This window comes from Castor canadensis, chromosome 11 (assembly GCF_047511655.1).
Source record: "Castor canadensis chromosome 11, mCasCan1.hap1v2, whole genome shotgun sequence".
In the NCBI taxonomy this organism is placed as follows: Eukaryota; Metazoa; Chordata; class Mammalia; order Rodentia; family Castoridae; genus Castor; species Castor canadensis.
Window position 1 is genome coordinate 120,402,396 of NC_133396.1, and position 18,236 is coordinate 120,420,631.

Here is an 18,236-nt window from a genome sequence, read left to right on the forward strand (position 1 = left end):
TGAATGTGCTTAATGCTATTACTGAATCTTATACACTTAAAATAGAGTGGCAAAATTTATTATATATTTTACCATAATAAAAAAATGAGATGAGAAATACTAACGGGCAATTTCTTTTATGATTTTGACTCATACTCTATTCACCTGCTTAAGCAAACAAAATACAAAAACAACAACAGAAGCATTATCACTCATACTATTAGAGTTTAAAATAAAAATAGCTTGGGTTTCAAGTCATGGTCTTTTCCTATGTGTTTGTTACTAGAACAATTCATGTCCACCATGATTACCAATGATGAATTTACATTAAGCACAAGCTCCAATCAAACATACAGAGAAAAGAGGGAGACACTAAAGCAGTGGAACTGTGTTGACAGCCATCTGTTGTCATTACTGTCCTTTGAATCCAGGGGTCCAAATCATGTGGCAGGGCAGGGATCCTCACCTTAGTTGTGAAGTCTGACTTTCATGTCACAGCGCACTTCTGGAAGGAAGTGAGTTCTGTAATGGCCAGCTCTAAGTACTTGCAGGTTTCCTACTAGACCTCCACAGGAAGTCATTCTTCTGTCTCACCTGCACGAGTTCCTGTTATGAGGCCAGGGGACTGGTGAGTTGAAATCCAGGGAGTGATGTCATCTTGACTGAGCTCTGATCCTGGTGACCTGCTCTCCAAACTGATGTTGTTGTAGCCCTTCAGCTGGGTTTCAGGTTATAAGGGGACCAAAAAGGAAAAAGGGGAGAATAATAGAAAAAGGGAAAATGCTTGCACATTTCCTTTGATTCACTAAGGCATTTTCTGCTTCCACTTAATTTGATGGGAGGACCTGGGTGATGGCAGATGGATGCTGTGCAGATGCTCTTGGAATCAGGGTGGGCTATCTCACACAGATCTCAAAAAATATGAGGACTAAAACAAATAATTTCTGGGGCTGGGGGTGAAGTTCAGTGGTACAGGCTTGCCTAGCATGCAGGAGGCCCTGGTTTAGCACCACAAGAAAGAAAGAAAAAAAAAAGACTATTTCAACGATGGCCTCTAACTTGAAAATAGTACCATATTGTTTCATGTTTGGATAAAAGTTTACAAAACAGACAGTAATACTTTTAAAACATTTGTAAATGTTTGTAAACGATACATGACTACAGGAGCTATTTTAGCAACATAAATAATATGTAGGAATGTTTGGAGATTTACAGAGACTCATATTCTTTCTAAATAATGTGAAGTAGATATGACATTCAGATCTGAAATCTCATCACTATAAGTAATAAAATAGGACTGCCATCAATTCCATTTAGATGAAATTCCTTGATTCTTTGTATACCGACCCAAAAAGTAAAATGAAGTCAAGTATAAGAGGAAGCCACCGAAACTGATAATATTGACCAACGAAACAGAAAAAAAATTTAAATCTTAAGCTATTAAATGAAAGAGACAACTACATTTTACCACATTTACTTTATATCATGATTTCTTAGTCCTTATCAAGTTGATACAGTTTGTAGAAATAAATACTCCCTTCACTTTTTCATTGCATGTGTGTTAGTAGAAGTAGGAAAGAAGAGAATCTGAGAGAGTAAGCAAAGGGAGCAGGAAATGGAGATGGGAAAGAACGATGAGCTTGACCAGAGAGAAACTAGTGTTTATGTGAACCTTCTCAAAATTAGCAGTGTCAGCCAACAAAGTTAAAAATTGGCAACATAAAGTATTCTCTCCACACAGAAGTAATCTGGGACCCCATTCAAAATGCATTAATTATGTAGCATCACAGTACAGGTTTCCTTTCAGGCAGTATGAGTTTTGTTTTTTTTTTTGCACTTTGTAAAGTCCCATGAATGACAGTGTCCTTGAAGCACTTTTTAGTGTATTAGTCAGCAATATTGTCTTGATCGTATGAACCAACCCCAGTTAGCAGGAGCACTGTAGCTGCCATGTAAAGTTCCTTCTTCCAGTAAAACGTCATTCTTCGTTAGGGCTTCACAGAGGAGAACTTCTTGAAGGGCATTCCTATTTCACTTGAGTATGAAACACACCTCAACCCTAAATGTATATTAAATTAAGTCACATTCTTGGTTACAGGTATATAAAACAGCCACTGGCAAAAGTGACTAATCTCTAGCCTAGACAGTAACTAAAAATGAATCTTTTAGCCTCCCACCTCCTAATTTCCTCCAAAGGTCCTTGTCCAAATGCTTTGGTGCTCCATACAAGACTGTAAGGCAGAGCTGCTATACCAGAGATGCCTGTTACAGAGGATATTAGAATGTGTGAATGTTGTTCATCTCATCAATTCTGCCCAATCCACAGGAGTGAAAAATGGATGAGATTTGATATCTTCAACACCAGCAACTCCAGCACCCAGACGTTCCACAGGGTTGAACTGCAAGAGCTGAAAAAGAGGATTTAGTGAGAAACAGGAATCCAACTTGTGAATCAAAGGAAAACAGAACACATGAAAGGAATGAGCTTCTAAAGTCAACCTCAGTGACATAGTAACCTCTGGGTTACATAGTAAGCTTCAAACTTTTCTACAGTGACAAATGGAGTTGATTACAGTGTGTTTTTGTAAGGGAGCTATGTCTAACGCCACTCAGGCTGTGTAGTTGTGGGCGTATCTGAAAGACTGCACTAAGCCAGGTGTGGGCATGTGTTTAATCCCAGCACTCAGGAGGCTGAGGCGGGAGAATCACAAGTTCAGCTGAGGCAAGAGGATCATGAGTATAAGGCCAGCTTGGGTTATGTTGTGAGACCCTATCTCAAATAAACAAAAAAAACAAGGGCTGGGGACATAGATCATTGGCAGAATGCTTGCCTAGTATGTGGAAGGCCCTAGGTTCAATCCCAAGCACAATAAAATAAAAATTAAATTAAATTAAATTAAAATTAAATTAAATAATACAATAAAATAATAAATAAAATTTTAAAATAAAATAAATAAAATGTGTGTGTGTGTTGCACTCAATTCTGAGAGAGAGTTACTTTTCCTTCAAGATTTGGAAGTCAGGGAGGTACAGTAAGTCTTTCAGTTCCTAACTACCCTGCCTTGGAACTAAACTTTACCTAAAGTCTGAACAAGATAGTTTGTATCCCCAACAGTTCCAAATGAAATGAGATGATTTGATACAATGGCTGAAACAGGTCTGGAGTTCTTCAGAAATGAGAATCATGTGTAAAATAAGTTAATAATGTCATACACACAAGATTGTTAATACAGAAAAACAGAAGTCACTATATGCAATTATATGAGTGAACCCTGGGCATGTTGGAAGAATGTGCCGTGAGACATCTGTACACCCTCAGATTTTTGTGTTGATAGCTTTACATTCTGTAAAATTCATCTACTGTAAGTATACAACTCAATGATTTGTACATAATTCAATGATTTAGAGTTGTGCAGCTTCCTCACAATCTGAGTTTAGGACACTTTCATGACCCTAAAATATTTCCTCATGACATATGCAGTTAATCTCCAGTCCCAGGCACCACTGAACTGCTTTTTCTGGACATTTCATGTAAACGGAATCATAAACTACTATTTAGTCTTTGCAGTTCCCTTCCTTCACTCCATATGCTTTTGAGATTCATCTACATTGTAGCAGGTATTAACTTTTAATTTCCGAATAGTATTCCACTGCTTGGATATTCTACATTTTGTTAACCCACTCACCAGCAATGGACCTTTGGACGTTCCAGTTTGGGGTTCTCCTGAATGATGCTGCATTAACGTTCATATATATTCCTTTGTGTGGCATATGTTTTCATTTATTTTGAGTATGTTCCTCAGAATGGAATTTCTGGGTTACATAGTAAGCTTCAAACTTTTCTACAGTGCTGTACCATTTTACTTTCCCCTCAGCAGCAATGTATAAGGGTTCAGTTTCTCTACGTTCTCAACAACGCTGGGTCTGTCTTTTTGATAACAGCCCTTCCAATGGGTCTGAGCAATATCTTATTATGGTTTTAATTTGCATTCCCTAATGACTAATGATGCTGAGCATCTTTTCATGCCAGATTAGTTATTCATATAACTTCCTTGGTAAAACATCTAATTCTTTGCTCATTTTTAAAAGCTCTGTCTTATTACAAGACTTCTTTATACATTCTGAATGCAAGAATAAATACATGATTTGCCAACATTTTTTCATAGTCTGTGGCTTGTTTTTCATTTTCTTAATGGTGTCCTTTGAAGTATACAAGTTTTTATTTAACAAAGTTTACTTTATCAATTTTCCCTTTTATGGATCATGCTTTTGGTGTTATATCTAATTAACTTTGCTTAACTCAAGGTTATATTTTCTCCTACAGTTTTTAGTTTTAGCTTATATATATCTATATTATGAATACATATGACTATATAAATTTATATATATGGATTAACTCAAAGTTTTATATGCATGTGTATCTAGGAGCTACTGAGTTAATTTTTACATATAAACCCAATAGTATAGTTTTATAATTATTGCCACATACAATTTTATGTCATAAAGTTGAGAAGAAAATGAGGCAAATATATTTATATATATCCTTTCTATTAACTCACATCTGTCACTTCCAGTGTTCATTTCCTCCTCAGATTTAAAGTACTGCCTGCTGTCATTTCTTTTCCGCCTGAAAGAAATCCTATAGTATTTTTTATAATGTATACCTGTAGCCATGAATTATCTCAGTCTTTCTTTAACTGGGAATGTCTTCATTTCATCTTCATTCCTGAGGGATAATTTTGCTGAATTCTTGGTTGTTACTTCTTTCAGCACACTGAATATGTCATTCTACTGTTCTCTAACCTTTACTGTATTTAATGAGAAGTCAGACATTAATACTTGATTTTCCTTTTGCCACTTTAAAATTTTTCCTCGATTTTTGCCTTTCAACAATTTGATTCTGATATATCTAAGCGTGGCTCCCTATCTTTCTATTAAAAGTCTGTAGAACTTAGATGTCCAGATTAGCGTTTTTCGTGAAGTCTGGAAAGTTTCTGGTATTTTCTAAGGTGTTTTTGCTGCTCCTTTTCCACTTTCCTCTCTTGTGGAACTTCCATTATATGTACAATGGCAATTTTTTATATTGCCTCACAGTCTTTGTGACCCTGTTCATTTTTCTTCAATTTTTTGATCTGTTTTTCAGACTGGGTAATTTCTATTGATTTGCCTTCAAGTTCACTGATTCTTCTTCTGTGTCAAATTTGTCACTGAATTTGCACCTGTGAATTTTTTCTCTGGTGAGCTTTTCGTTTTACTCAGTATAATTTTCAATTTAAGACTTCTACTTATTTTTTTCTTTTGCAAGTGTACTTCCTATCTTAAGAATCTCTATTTGTTGATTCACTGCCATACTTTACTTCTTTAAACATAGTTAATTTTAATTTTCTGAAGATATTTCTAATAGTTTCTTTGATGTCTTTGTCTACTAAATCATTTTTCCCTGTGCATAAGTCATACTTTTTCTTAGTATGTATGTCTTGTATTACATTTCACTGGAATCAGGATATTTAAGGTAATATATTTTAGCAACTCTGGAATCTGATTTTTATTCCCACTAAAATTGTCGTTGCTGTTGGTTTGTTCTTTGTTTGGTAGCTTGCTTCAGCTAGATCTGTAAATCTGTTAAACCTCCTATTCTCTACATTATATTCATTGTGTTGTATACCTGACATCTGTTTTTTTTCCTTTTTAGTTTTATTTTTAAGGGCAGGTTCTTCAGCCCTCCTCCCCACTCAGTGTCTGCATAGCTTAGTGGTGAACCAATGAATGAACAGAGGTTATAATCAAATACCTCAGTCATTCAAGCTTCTGTCCCCTGCCAATGGGTAGGAGAATATATTCGAAGATAAGGCCACTAAACTGGTCTATTCTAGCTTTTACTTTCGACTGAGCCTTTTCCATGTTCCTATGTACATTTATGAAGCCTCAGGGTTGGCCCCCATGGCCTGCTCCACCCTGGCAGAACTCTTGCACCTGACCAAGCAGGGAGGGGAAAATGAGAGCAGATTGACTCAAGAATACCAGAGTCCCACTGTTCTTTTCCAAAATTCAGTTATTTTTAAAGCATATACACTTGTTAAATAGTTGTTTCCTTTGATCAATTTTCAGAGCACCAAAATGACTATCTTTCACCAATTCTGTCCAACTTTTATACTTTTTTGGGAGAAAAAAATTTCCAACTTCCTCATGTAGCCATCATCACTCAAATTTGCTGCTACAGCAAATAATTTTGTCCACAGAATGTGGCCCAAGTGCAACTGATTTTATTTTGTTTTGTTTTGATTTTGCAACACTAGGGGGTGAACCTGGGGCTTCCTTGAGCCACACTCCCCAGTCCTTTTTGCCTTTCATTTTGTTTTTTGAGATAGGATCCCCTAAACCTTTCCCAGGCTGGCCTTGAACTCACAATCCTCTTAATCCTCCTGCCTCCACCTTCTAAGTAACTGGTATTACAGGCTTACACCACTATACCTGACTATAACTGAGATATTTAAATGATCTTTTTACATTAATGGCCATATATCATAGGAAATTCCACTACCCAAATTTAACCAAAGCTTCTATTTCTTCTTTTTTCCTTTATTTCTATTTTTATCCATGATTCATTAATTCAATTATCTGTATTATAAACATCAGTTGATTGCCTATTATCTACTAGTATACTATTTTTTAAAATCTTTTCACCTGAAACACCCGTAGTTGACTCCCTCTTGTCTTAGCAGCCCTATTCAAACATACACTTCATCAAATTACAAATTATGTCATGAACCTTCAACACTATTCTATTAATAATAATAATAGCTGCCATAGTGGCACGTGCCTGTAATCCCAGCACTTAGGAGGCAGATGTAGGAGGATCACAAGTTAGAGGCCAGCTATATAGCGAGTTCAAAACCAGCCTGTACTACATAGGGAGACCTTGTTTCAAAACAACAACAACAATAATAAAAACATTTACATAACATCATACATAACATTTATTGTCAGGCATTATTCTAAATGGTAACACAGGTTAATTTATTTAACTCACTACAGTTCTGAAATAGCTATTTTTTTTAATAGATGAGAAAACAGAAGCTCAGGGAAATTAAGAAATTTGTTTAAGATGACATGGGTTGTAAGCAGCAAAGAAGGGATTTGAACTCAGGCACTCTGACTTCAGATTCCATGCTTAATCACATTATGCTGCCTTATGAATGTGTGATCTGCAAATACCAAGAATGTTACTTTACTTTGATATTATCAAATCCACAAGGGAAGTAAAGTGTAGACTTCAAAAGACCACACTAACAGACTTTCCACTTGAAATTACTGATTCTTCCACTCAAAATGACCATAGTACTGTTTATTAAAGCTAACTGCTCAAAGAACTTTTATATTGGAAGTTGCTAGGATGTGCTATATCCTTGCACATCTTTAGCTGCTATTATAAACAAACATTACAGGAATATCCTACTTGTTCTAAACTCATTTTGACAGACAATTCAGGCCACTGATTAAAATGTAAAAGACATATGTTAATACAAATCAACATATCAAATATAAGTAAAAACTATACCATTAGTTTTCAGGAATACACAGACAATTTAGAAACCACATAAACAAATCAGTTCTTTTTTGTTTCAACTAGTTTTTCTACCAATTCTTTCCAAAAACTAACTTCAAATGTGCAATTACAAAGGTTCATATTTTCACTTTTACTGAGTCAACTTACTTAGTTCATGGACTCCTCCATATATTATTTGCAAGTATAAGTCTATGGGCAAATTATGATTATTTTACCCATGACTACCTTGCTTACTTTGCCATTTTAAGTGCTACAAAGGCCTCAAGAGAGATTACACAAAGGTTCCACTGCTTAAGAGAATGTGTCAGCCAGTGGCACATTCAAGATAACAAATTCAAGATAGCCACTCCCAACCTCCTTTTTCCTAAAGAGTAGACCAGAGAGCTGAGAAATGAGGGCACAGAAATATGTTTTAAAGGTCTTTTCCTTACATAATATCTTCCAACTGATGAAGCAACTGTGTCATAAAGAACTAAATGTATACCATAAAGCACAAACATACATGCTCTGAGGACTTTTAAATTGCATTTTAAAAGTAACTATGTTTACTTCAGCACCATTCACTTTTCAGGGACAGATAACTGAACCATGGACACAGGAGATTATGAAATCTAAGAACAAAGCAAGGAGTTGAAAGACCAAAGAGAAGAAAATTTTCCCAAAGCAGGATAATTATTTCCATAGAAATCATTTTGGATTTTTTTTAAATGACCTCCATGACCTGTGAGGTAGAAGAGGAAAGTCAAAATGACAAATTGCTAATCATGCCAAGAGACCCCTTTTCCCTTTCCTGATGATGCTTCCTCAACATGAGTGGTAGTTTCCTTGACAGCAAGCTGATTTATTACACATGCTTTACGTACCTCTGTTTGAGGACTGGACACACCTTAAGTCTAGACTCCTTTACAACATAATTTGTAATAAATACAGGCACAGAATTTGACAAATTATTATAGAGAGTTCTCTTTTCAGTATACACAATAATGACTATTTTTCTAAGGAAAAGGAACAAAAAGCAATAGCTGTTAGCCTTTCGTAAATAATTTATCACACCCCCCCAAATACTTTGAATTTACCTTGTGCCACAATGAATAAGATGAAATCAATTTCACTAGAAATGTTTTATGAATTTCTTCATTAGCTCTTAATCCCCAATCCAAAGGGCTCTGGGTATTCTACTTTCAGTATTTCTAACCTGATTATGATTCTTTATATTTTACATAGTCTGGGAAAACTAATCTTCCTGAGGCCAACTCTGAGCCTTTCACTTTTCTATAGAACGCCAAATCTCACATGTTCTGAGTTCTATCACTCCACCCTGTGTTTATAAAACAACTTATCTCTCTACACTCACCTGCTGTTATTATTCCACTCCAGATAAACCAAGCTTTTCATTTCTTAAACTGGGTCTTTCCAATGTCTTCCTTGCCTCTGGTCAAATCATTCATCCTACCTAGCTATTCACCTCACATCCAACCTTGCCCTACCAAAAGAATGTCTAAGGTCCAGCAAAATAACATCCATTCCACAAAAACTTCCCTAATACTACCAAATTATTCACTATAACCCATCATTCTCTTGACTTACCAAAGTATTTTCTAAATCTCTTTGACATCCTTTATCAAGTTCTATCTTATAGTACAGTTATCCATTAGTCTTACCTTTGTAGCTTTTAGCACTATGCCTTGCACAGTTGTTGAATGGAACCAAAATTGTTACCTTTAAGAGTCTATAATATATATGGTAATTCTTTTTTTTTTTTTTTGGCAGCACTGGAAATTAAACACAGGGTCTCATACTTGCTAGGCAGGTGCCTCCACCCTTTTTGCTTTATTTTTTGAGGTAGAGTCTCACTTTATCCCCAGATCAGCATGTATTGTGATCCTCCTATTTATGCTTCCCAGCACAGCTAGGATTGCAAGTGCATACCACCACACCCAGCCATTGGTTGATATGGGGATCTCATGAACTTTTTGCCTAGGCTGGCCTCAAACTGTGATCTTCCTGTTCTCTGCCAAGCAGCTAGGATTACAGGCTTGAACCACTGTGTCCAGTGGTAATTCTCCTCTTAATATATGCCTCCCTCTTTTTCTTGTAATTTTTGTTTTCCCTGATTTAAAAAAAGTCCATTGTTTCATTAAACAATTTTGGGTTTTGTTCTTTTTCAAATGGCCTTTCCTTTTATGTTTTTATAAAAGTGTCAGGATGTTAGAAGGCCTGGCAATTTTTTCTAATTTGCTGTGAGCCTATCACCCATAGCAACTAACAACTCTCAGTGTACTTAGTAAAACTCACTAGTTAAGACTATGGGAGTACAGGTTGAGTATCTGTAATCCAAAACTCCAAAACACTCTGAAATCTGAAACTTTTATGAGTGCTGACATGACAACTCAAAAAGTTTCAGATTTTAGAGCATTTCAAATTTTGGACTTTCAAATTGGGATGTTCAAGCAATGAAATCTATGCAAATATTTTAAAATCTGAAAAACTCTGACATCTGAAAAATAGTCTGGTCTTAAGCATTTTGGATAAGGGATACTCAACCTATATTTTAAATATAAGAAATAAATTTAAGATGCTCTTAGAGGTCTAAGTCTGACTTTGGGACACTGAACTTTATCAAGTCACTTTCTTCAAAGCCACTAGAAATGTCCTAATTGACATTAAAGTCCAAGTTTCACCCATTGATGAAGCTATAAGAGTGATTTAACTGGATAAGATTTTCTAACATTCTCAGCAACCAGTGTAATTATCATTGCTTATAAGTAAGAACTAAAAGAAAACAGTCATTCATACATGGTTACAAAATACAACAGCAAAAACACAGCAGCTCAGATAAGCTACAAACATTCAAATCTCAAACCTATACAAATATGTGGAACTGACTAAATACTAAATTGATTTTTGAAAAAATTTTGTTTATTAAAACCAGCAAGTCTTGACTATCTTTTCTGACCCCACCAATACTTTGATAGTAGGAGAACCCTAAAGACATGCAGCATTCATTCTGAATATATAATTATAAAGGGGTCTTTCTTTCCCCAAACTAACTTCTTCAAGGCTTTGGAGCTGTGGGCTCTGCTAAGCTGCACAGTTGATATACTTGGCCAATAGGTCAATTAAATTACCTGTTGAATAAGTGAGCGAGCCTCTTCAGAAATACATTCTGGCATGTTCAGCGTAGTGTGAGTATTTATTCCTGCTGGATGGCACTCAACCAGAGTCTGAAACAATTAATCAGATACATTTCTTATCCTAAATAACATCATACTCTGTTCTACCAAGGATTTATAGACAGCAAGTACAGAGAGATCAATAACTCTCATAACTGGAGGTGCAGTAATCAGCACAGTGACACCTAAACATTCAGGCTGAGGGCTAGGAGCCTAGAGCCTCTGGGCAGAGGATCATCAGGATTACACCATAAGCTTATGCAGCTGTCCTTTCCCCTTCGCTATTTCAATGAATGGCTAATATCAGAAAAGTGTAGACTACACACAAAAACTAAAAAGGGACTTTATAACTCTAAAATAACTTAATTTCTCAAAAACCTTCAGTTCAGAATTTGTTAGTTATATTTTTATAGCTGTATAGCACTTCACAGTTTAAGTGTATATACAAGAGATTTGTAAACTCCACAATAATCTTACACTGGAATTTACACATTTACAGCAATACTTACAAAAGCTAAGTACTCACTTCCTCTGTGTTCTTCCCACGAAGTAAATATCCACTATTAAAGTCTATTAACCTCAGACATCACACTTAAAAGTTATTGATCTGAGAGAATATAAATTCTGTTCTTAAGCTAGAACAGATAGGAAGTTTATAGTATTGAGAAAAAAAGATGTTAGTTTTAATATCAACATTAATTTTCATAAAATGAAAATTTCCCTTCTAGCTTCAGATGTTTAAAACATCTAGAGAATTTTAATATGTACCTATTATAAAACTTACAGATCTGATTCTGTATAAATCTGAGTCAGAAAAGGAAGGGGAAGAAATGTTTAGTTTTCTGTCTCACTACATAACACTATAATATATCAGAATTTTACCATCAATTTATTCAATGTAATACAATTTTACTTTTCAAGAAAAAACTGGAATCTTGGTAAACTTGCATATCTCTGCTTGTTTCTGGTGTCAAAGCTTTTCTTACTTAGTCCCTGACCTAAAAATTAAAGGCAAAGGCTAGCATTTGCCTTTTCTCAATTTGATATCAAGGTAGCATCTGGATAAATTTATTAAATGCCCAGGTCACTGCTTACCTTGCCAGTGAGAAGTTCAAAGAGGACAGCACCCAAACTCCACCAATCACAGGCCTCGGTTTCTTCTGTGATTGCTCCAACCTCTAAACACCAAAAAAGGTTGATATTAAAATTCCAAAGGTCAATTAAACTTTCAAAATTAACATGTATTAGCAAGGTGACCTTTTTAGTGCTGAGAGAGCATATACTAAATACTACTGGGCTTTCAAAATTCCTGAAAGTTACTTATCCCTTTGGTCACCTACTGTGGTTGCATTTTTTTTTCTGACACAGTCATACATTAAATGGAGACATTTGTTCTTCAGTTGATAGAGGGACACCTTCAAGATGCTATACTTAAAGCTACCTGCACCTACAAGATCAGCATTTTGCATGATCTTTCAAGAAAATATAGCCAATTCTACTTCACAAATCATTTTTTGTTTTAGAAATAGACTCTTTATGTTCAAAAGGAACTTCAAATTTTATCTAAACCAATTTTAATTATCCTGTTACTTACAGGTTTGAAACCAGAGAAATGAAATACACTGTCCAATGTCACAAAGTAGCAGAATGAAGACCTCATTTTTTAGTCTCATCTTCCCTCCCCTATATAATTGTTTTCAACTAAAGGAAGAACATGTGAAATGCTGGCCAAGCATTTTATAGTTTAGAAGTACAGATGGATACAACTGTTTTAAGCAATACATGAAACTCCCAGCTATGACAAGGACTTTTAGACTATTTACAAATTGCAAGTGTATTTGTGTCATCCCACAGCTCACAGCACAAGTTCCTGAAAGGTAGTACGTGTTTGTTGGTGTCATCTTTCAAGTTTTTCTACAGACCAGCAACAACTCCTCATTTCATGTGAGTGTATGTTCAAGCATGTGCATGTGTTGTGTTGAGTCAGGGTCTCACTCTGTAGCCCAGGCTGTCCTAGAACTCACCATTTGCCTCAGCAATGACTGCAGGTGTGTACCACCATACCCAGCTTCATTTCCCCATTTTTGAAGCTTTTATCCCTTAAGTCATGTTAATGTCTTGTTCTTTCCTAATGACATTCTACTAACCAATAGAATATCTTGCCAATGTCTTCCCTTTCAATTTTATTCAACTGAAAAAAAAAAACATCTTATTAGTCCAGAATCCATAATGTTCAAAAGCTGATAAGTGGTTAGGTCGGAACTTGGAAAGTAGTAAGAGGAAGAGGGACTCTGGTGCCCAGCCTTTTAACCAATGTTTTGTATATCAACTATGTGGAAGAACCATACACCTCTTAAAATAGCCTGAGTTTAAGACTTGAAGCAAAGGTCATGTAGGCTAAACACAAACAAAAAAGCCATTTCTATGCAAATATATTGAAATTACTCCAGTTCAGCAACCTTCTTCTATACTTCTTCTTCTGGGCTCCAAACTGCCTATGTACAAGTTCACCCTTCACAAGCAGCCTTTCCCCAACTCATCTCCTGCAGTGTTTCATGCCAAATCACAACCTTCACTCCCTAACTAGCTGCTCTCAGAAAACAGAGAATGATAATTCAAACTACTATGTGAATAAATGAAAGGCTCTGGTCTTCCAGAACCATATGCATTAATAACACAAGTGCTTACTTGAAAAATTGTGAACTATCTAGTGACAGAGGTTTAATCATATGTGATGTGGCACATCTATATAGAAATGCTACTACATACCCATTTAAAATGTTTTTATCATACAAGATTTAAATATGTAAGCAAATGTGCACACTGTTTTTAAAAGGCTATACAACAAGAGAATTCTAATTTTAAAGGTATGTTTTTTTAAGAGATTGGTGAGGAAATATAACAAAATAATTTAGTAATTTACCCCTGGGGTGACATTTTAATATTTTTTAACCTACATATATAACTAGTGGTAGAATTTTTTTAAAAGAATAGCAAGATAATGTGAAAATATTTAGGCTTTTTGGAAAAGTTACATTGGAGCAGGGAAGACAGACATGTAGATTTGCCCTCCCTAATATTCTGTTCACCTATATTGTTTTCCTAAAAAATTTAATGTATTATATATTAGGGATGGACTAGGATTTAGAAGTCCTGTGTCAAGTCTTGAAAAATTCACTTGATCTCTTCCATGATATGAGGGTTAGATCTGAGGATCTCTATGTTAATATCAGCTCTAAATTCTATGGTTTTAACACTCAAGGATTCGCTAACATAGTGATCCCCGAGAAGGGTAATTTCTTGGGAGCTCTCTTTCAAAGTACATAGTCACCCTCCCAGATTCATATTCACTGCCTCACTCCATTCCCCACCTGTACAGAGCCACTACCACCTTCAGAAGTGCTCTTAGAAACTTTATGAAGGGTCCTCAGAAACCTTAGAGAAGGAACTTAACCATAGTCCTGTCATCAAATACGGTCTTTTGCACATTTCCTTCCAGCTGAAGCAGGCAACAGATTACATAATTTTCCCATTCAAAATTCTTAAAGAGCTTCTCACTGATTACTAATATTCACAATCAGACCTCCACAATAAAGTCTCAATCTATCTGATTCATTCAACCAACACTCGTAAAGCAGTCAAATGAGCTCCATACTAGGCACTAGTCCTCCACAGACTCTTATATTTGGTCACATTATTAAATAATATGAAACCAAAATCAGTTTTCCCACAAACATTATTAGTGATTTTATCTTTTTGCTCAAGAATTTCAGTTATTCCATCTACTTGAGTCATGTAGTAAACTGTATATATTTCTTAGTTTTTCCTGTCTACAATTCAAGATCCAAAGTTATTGATTACACCTGTTTTGAATGTGCCACCAAAAGCCTCACTTTCCTGGTATCGATATTGCTTTCCTTGTAGTTGGCATATATTACAATAATGATAGTGACAACAATAAAAAAGCAGCTAACATTCATTGTCTGGCTACCACATGTGAGGAATTACATTTAACACTTTATGAGTCACTTAAAATTTAAGCAACCTTATGAAGAACTTATCTGGACAGGGTGACTTTGCAAGACAAAGAATGTTGTATTTAGGTGTCCAGGGAGAAGAAGGACATCTGACCCAGTCAGCTCAGAGAATTGTGGAAATTACTAAGATGGCTTTAGAATGAAACACGTCTTAAGGAGCTCTAGACTAGAATCACATACACAGTTCTCTACTCATATTAGAGAGTAGAGAGTTTCCTTGTTAGAGCTCTAAAAATGGCTTTACTTGCAAAATCTATATAAAAAATTTAAGCACAAACCAAAAGCACTCATATACAAAGGCAAAACATAGTTATTACATACACCGAGATATATGTGCCTAACATCAAAAATAGAGAATGTACAGAAACACCAAATAAGTCTGTGAGGCTTAAAAAAAAAGTATAACATAGTGCAGCTGAGAAATCCCTTTAAACTTCTACCTCAAATTTACAAAATCTTTGAAAAAAAAAGCAGAAAAACATTTTAAAGGAAACATTCCACTAGACTTTAGTCAATTTAAAAAATATCTTTCTTATACAATACAAGGTGTTCCATTTCCACACTCCTCTCCCCACCACTCCATTCTATATTTGCAGTTTCTAGGCTGGGTGAAGTAGTGTCCTTATTCTCTACAAGTGCAGTGGTCTCACAGACATTAAACGAAGTGATCAGAGAGAAAAAACTATTCCTCAGAAAACGATTCTTAGGTTACTCTCATAAGAACTCAAAAAGAGATGATAATATCCAAGAATCCTAGATTTTTGTCTTTGCATCAAAGATGCACTGCCTGGGTGCGAGCTATGCTGCCATTTGAGCTTGTCTGAGGATATTATGTCTCTGAAAACAGGACAGCCAGACTTCCAGTATTCTTTCTAGCTCTTAGAACCTTAATTTTATCATCCTGAAAAGTGCTTTCAAAAGCACTCATAAGTCTTTTTCGTAACTTCTTCTCCCTTCATTAATTTAAGATGCCCAAAGAGCAGGATTACGTTGAGATGACTGAGTACTCCTCAACCTTCATGCCTCCTTCCTACATGCAGCCGTTCCTCCCTTTCCCTAAGAACTCACCACCTGGTGGCAAGCAGAATAAGTCATGTCACTGAACTCATCGTTTCCATCTTTTAATGTGATGGAGATAAAGCAGCAGCTCCAGATCAGATTTTGAGTCATCCAAAAGATTATGAGGGCACCACTAAACTGATTATGATCAGGTTAGTAAAATTCCAGAATTTCAATTTAGCACAACCCATCCTGATATTTTAACTACAATGAATCTAACTGACTCATACTAATGAGTCAAACTATCATATATCACAAGCGACTAAACGAGAGTAAGTGAAGAAAAGATATCACAACATGAATGTGCTTTTCCTACCTTTGTTTTATTCATGTTTCACACCTCATAGAACACTTCAACTAGTCAGGATATTTTTCAGAAAAATAATGTGGCCTTAGTAACCCATATTGCCAAGGATTTGTTAAAATGTAGAATGAGAGAATTGTATAGGCCTATCAGTCAAGAAGTCTTCTAGATCTCCCTCTTACAGCCAAAAATAACAGTGTTTAACCTGAATCCAAAAGTGTAATTATAGAAGCCAGACCCTGAAAAGTAAATGAGAAAAAAAAAAAAAAAAGCAGGAAGCTAGGACTCAGGCAGCGTAAGATGTCTCTATCTGTACAGGAAGTAAGCGAAAGAGCAAAGTGCACACTGTCCCACTTGAGGAGGTCTGACAGACACTGCCATTCCAGTGCAAGAATCCTGACATCTACTTATCAGGTAAAGGCCCTGCCTCCTAAGACTCTGCAGTATCAACTGCAAGGGCATGATTCAAAAACAAAACAAAGAGCTAAAACTTTGCTGGAAATTATATCAAAACTGAGAAAAACTAGAAAATATAGGTTAAACTCAAGGATTTTTTGTTGTTGTTACTGTTGTTTGTTTTGGTTTGGTTTTGATTTTTCTGGAGATAAGAGTCTTACTATGTAGCCCAGGCTGACCCCAAACTCATGATTCTCCTGCCTCAGCCTCCCAAGTACTAGGATTACAGGCCTGTACCACTACAACTAGCTAGATTCAAGCTTTAAATGAAACCAAACCTTTCTACAAAGCTTTATAAAATGAATCATCTTGTATTTTATGCAACTGTGGTCCTTCAACATCACAAATTCAGAATTTACTTTTCTCTTGAATGTTAAAATCCTTTCCAGAGACAATTCCATAAGCTCCCCCAGCAGTGTCTTCTGTCATTGCTATCTTCTCTCCAACAATCAGTAGGATACACAGTCAGTTCAGAATTTTCTTAGAAGAGAATTTTACATGTAGAAAAATCCTACTTTGATGTAGAATAATTATTTTGTTTTCCTAAACTACATTTTTTAAAATAAATAGAATCTTAGAAGCCTCTCTTCTTTTCACTCTCAAAGTCACAATAAAACTCAATGAAAAAGTTGCAACCACTACAAATAAAGTGTTTAGGTAACACTCCAATTAAACCAGCATTTAAATGCTTGTACAATTTGTCACGTAAATAATACAACATCCAGAGATCAGGATGATGGATAACTTTTTAAGCCAAAGACCTGTATAATGCATTAAAATAATAATCAGCAATAAAATATACTTGGGGGGGGGAAGAAATGGTTTTCTAATGCCACAGGATTTTTTTTTTTTTTTTTTTTTGCAAACTAGCAAAAAAACCCCTTTGTCTTTAAATATCTGACTTTCAGGATTCTAATACTCCCTCTTGGAAAAGAAATACAAGTAACAAAAACATATTATCTTTTAGGATCAAAGAGGGATCTTTGGTGAATAAGATAATATAAGAATAAAGGCAAATGTTTGTAAACCTAAAGCACCATAGACACTTTTATAGTATCAAAGGAAAGGTGGAATGTCTAAATTTTCCATAAATTCTTTAAAGTTCAGTAAGACTTAAAATCCTGTTACAATTGGTCAAGAATTTGTAAACTTTCTTCCAAGGCAGCCAGACTTCATTACTGGACTTAGGGTAGAGAAAGGCCAGTTTAAAAAAAAAAAAAATCTGATCTATCCTTTAGTGACATGCCTGAACCAAGGAAAAGAAACTCTTTCTTCTGCCCCGAGCATCCCATGCCAGCTAGAGCTCCGAGCATTAGTGCTATGTTACTCCACAGACAATCTTCCCCTGCAGCATCTGTTGCTAATTGAAAGGGACTAGAATTACAAAATCCTAGTCAATTTCTCTCACCAGCCCTTGCTGTGTATAAAGATTTTCTATGCAGGGGCTAAGCATTAGTGTTCCACTACAGCTGATGACTAAAGAGCAAAGAGAAAGAAACGCAGAAGAAAGCAATTTTTGTGTCCAACAATATATGGAACTAAACTGTGGGAAGAAGGACAGCTAAGCATGCCTTTTGTTAGCTCAGTAAATTACCATTCTATAAATACAACTATTCACCTATGAAAGTCTATTAACATCCTAGTTAACCAATTGTATTTAT

The 18,236-nt window shown here is 35.5% G+C and overlaps 1 protein-coding gene across 16 annotated transcripts in view; it reads right to left on the reverse strand.

Moving 5' to 3' along the window:
* Positions 1-1,437: 1,437 nt before the first annotated feature.
* Positions 1,438-18,236, reverse strand: part of Rps6kc1 (ribosomal protein S6 kinase C1) — a 162,801-nt gene continuing 146,002 nt past the window's right edge. For 15 of the 16 annotated variants that reach the window (XM_074048356.1, XM_020185998.2, XM_074048351.1 and 12 more), the window contains 3 exons: positions 11,815-11,897; positions 10,675-10,770; positions 1,438-2,387 (listed from right to left, as the gene is read on the reverse strand). In XM_074048356.1, coding sequence (XP_073904457.1) covers positions 2,277-2,387; positions 10,675-10,770; positions 11,815-11,897 — 290 coding nt within the window. In that variant the 3' untranslated portion in view covers positions 1,438-2,276. Of the gene's footprint in view, positions 2,388-10,674; positions 10,771-11,814; positions 11,898-12,887; positions 12,911-18,236 lie in introns of those variants that run through there. The other variant, XM_074048354.1, reaches the window with a different exon arrangement.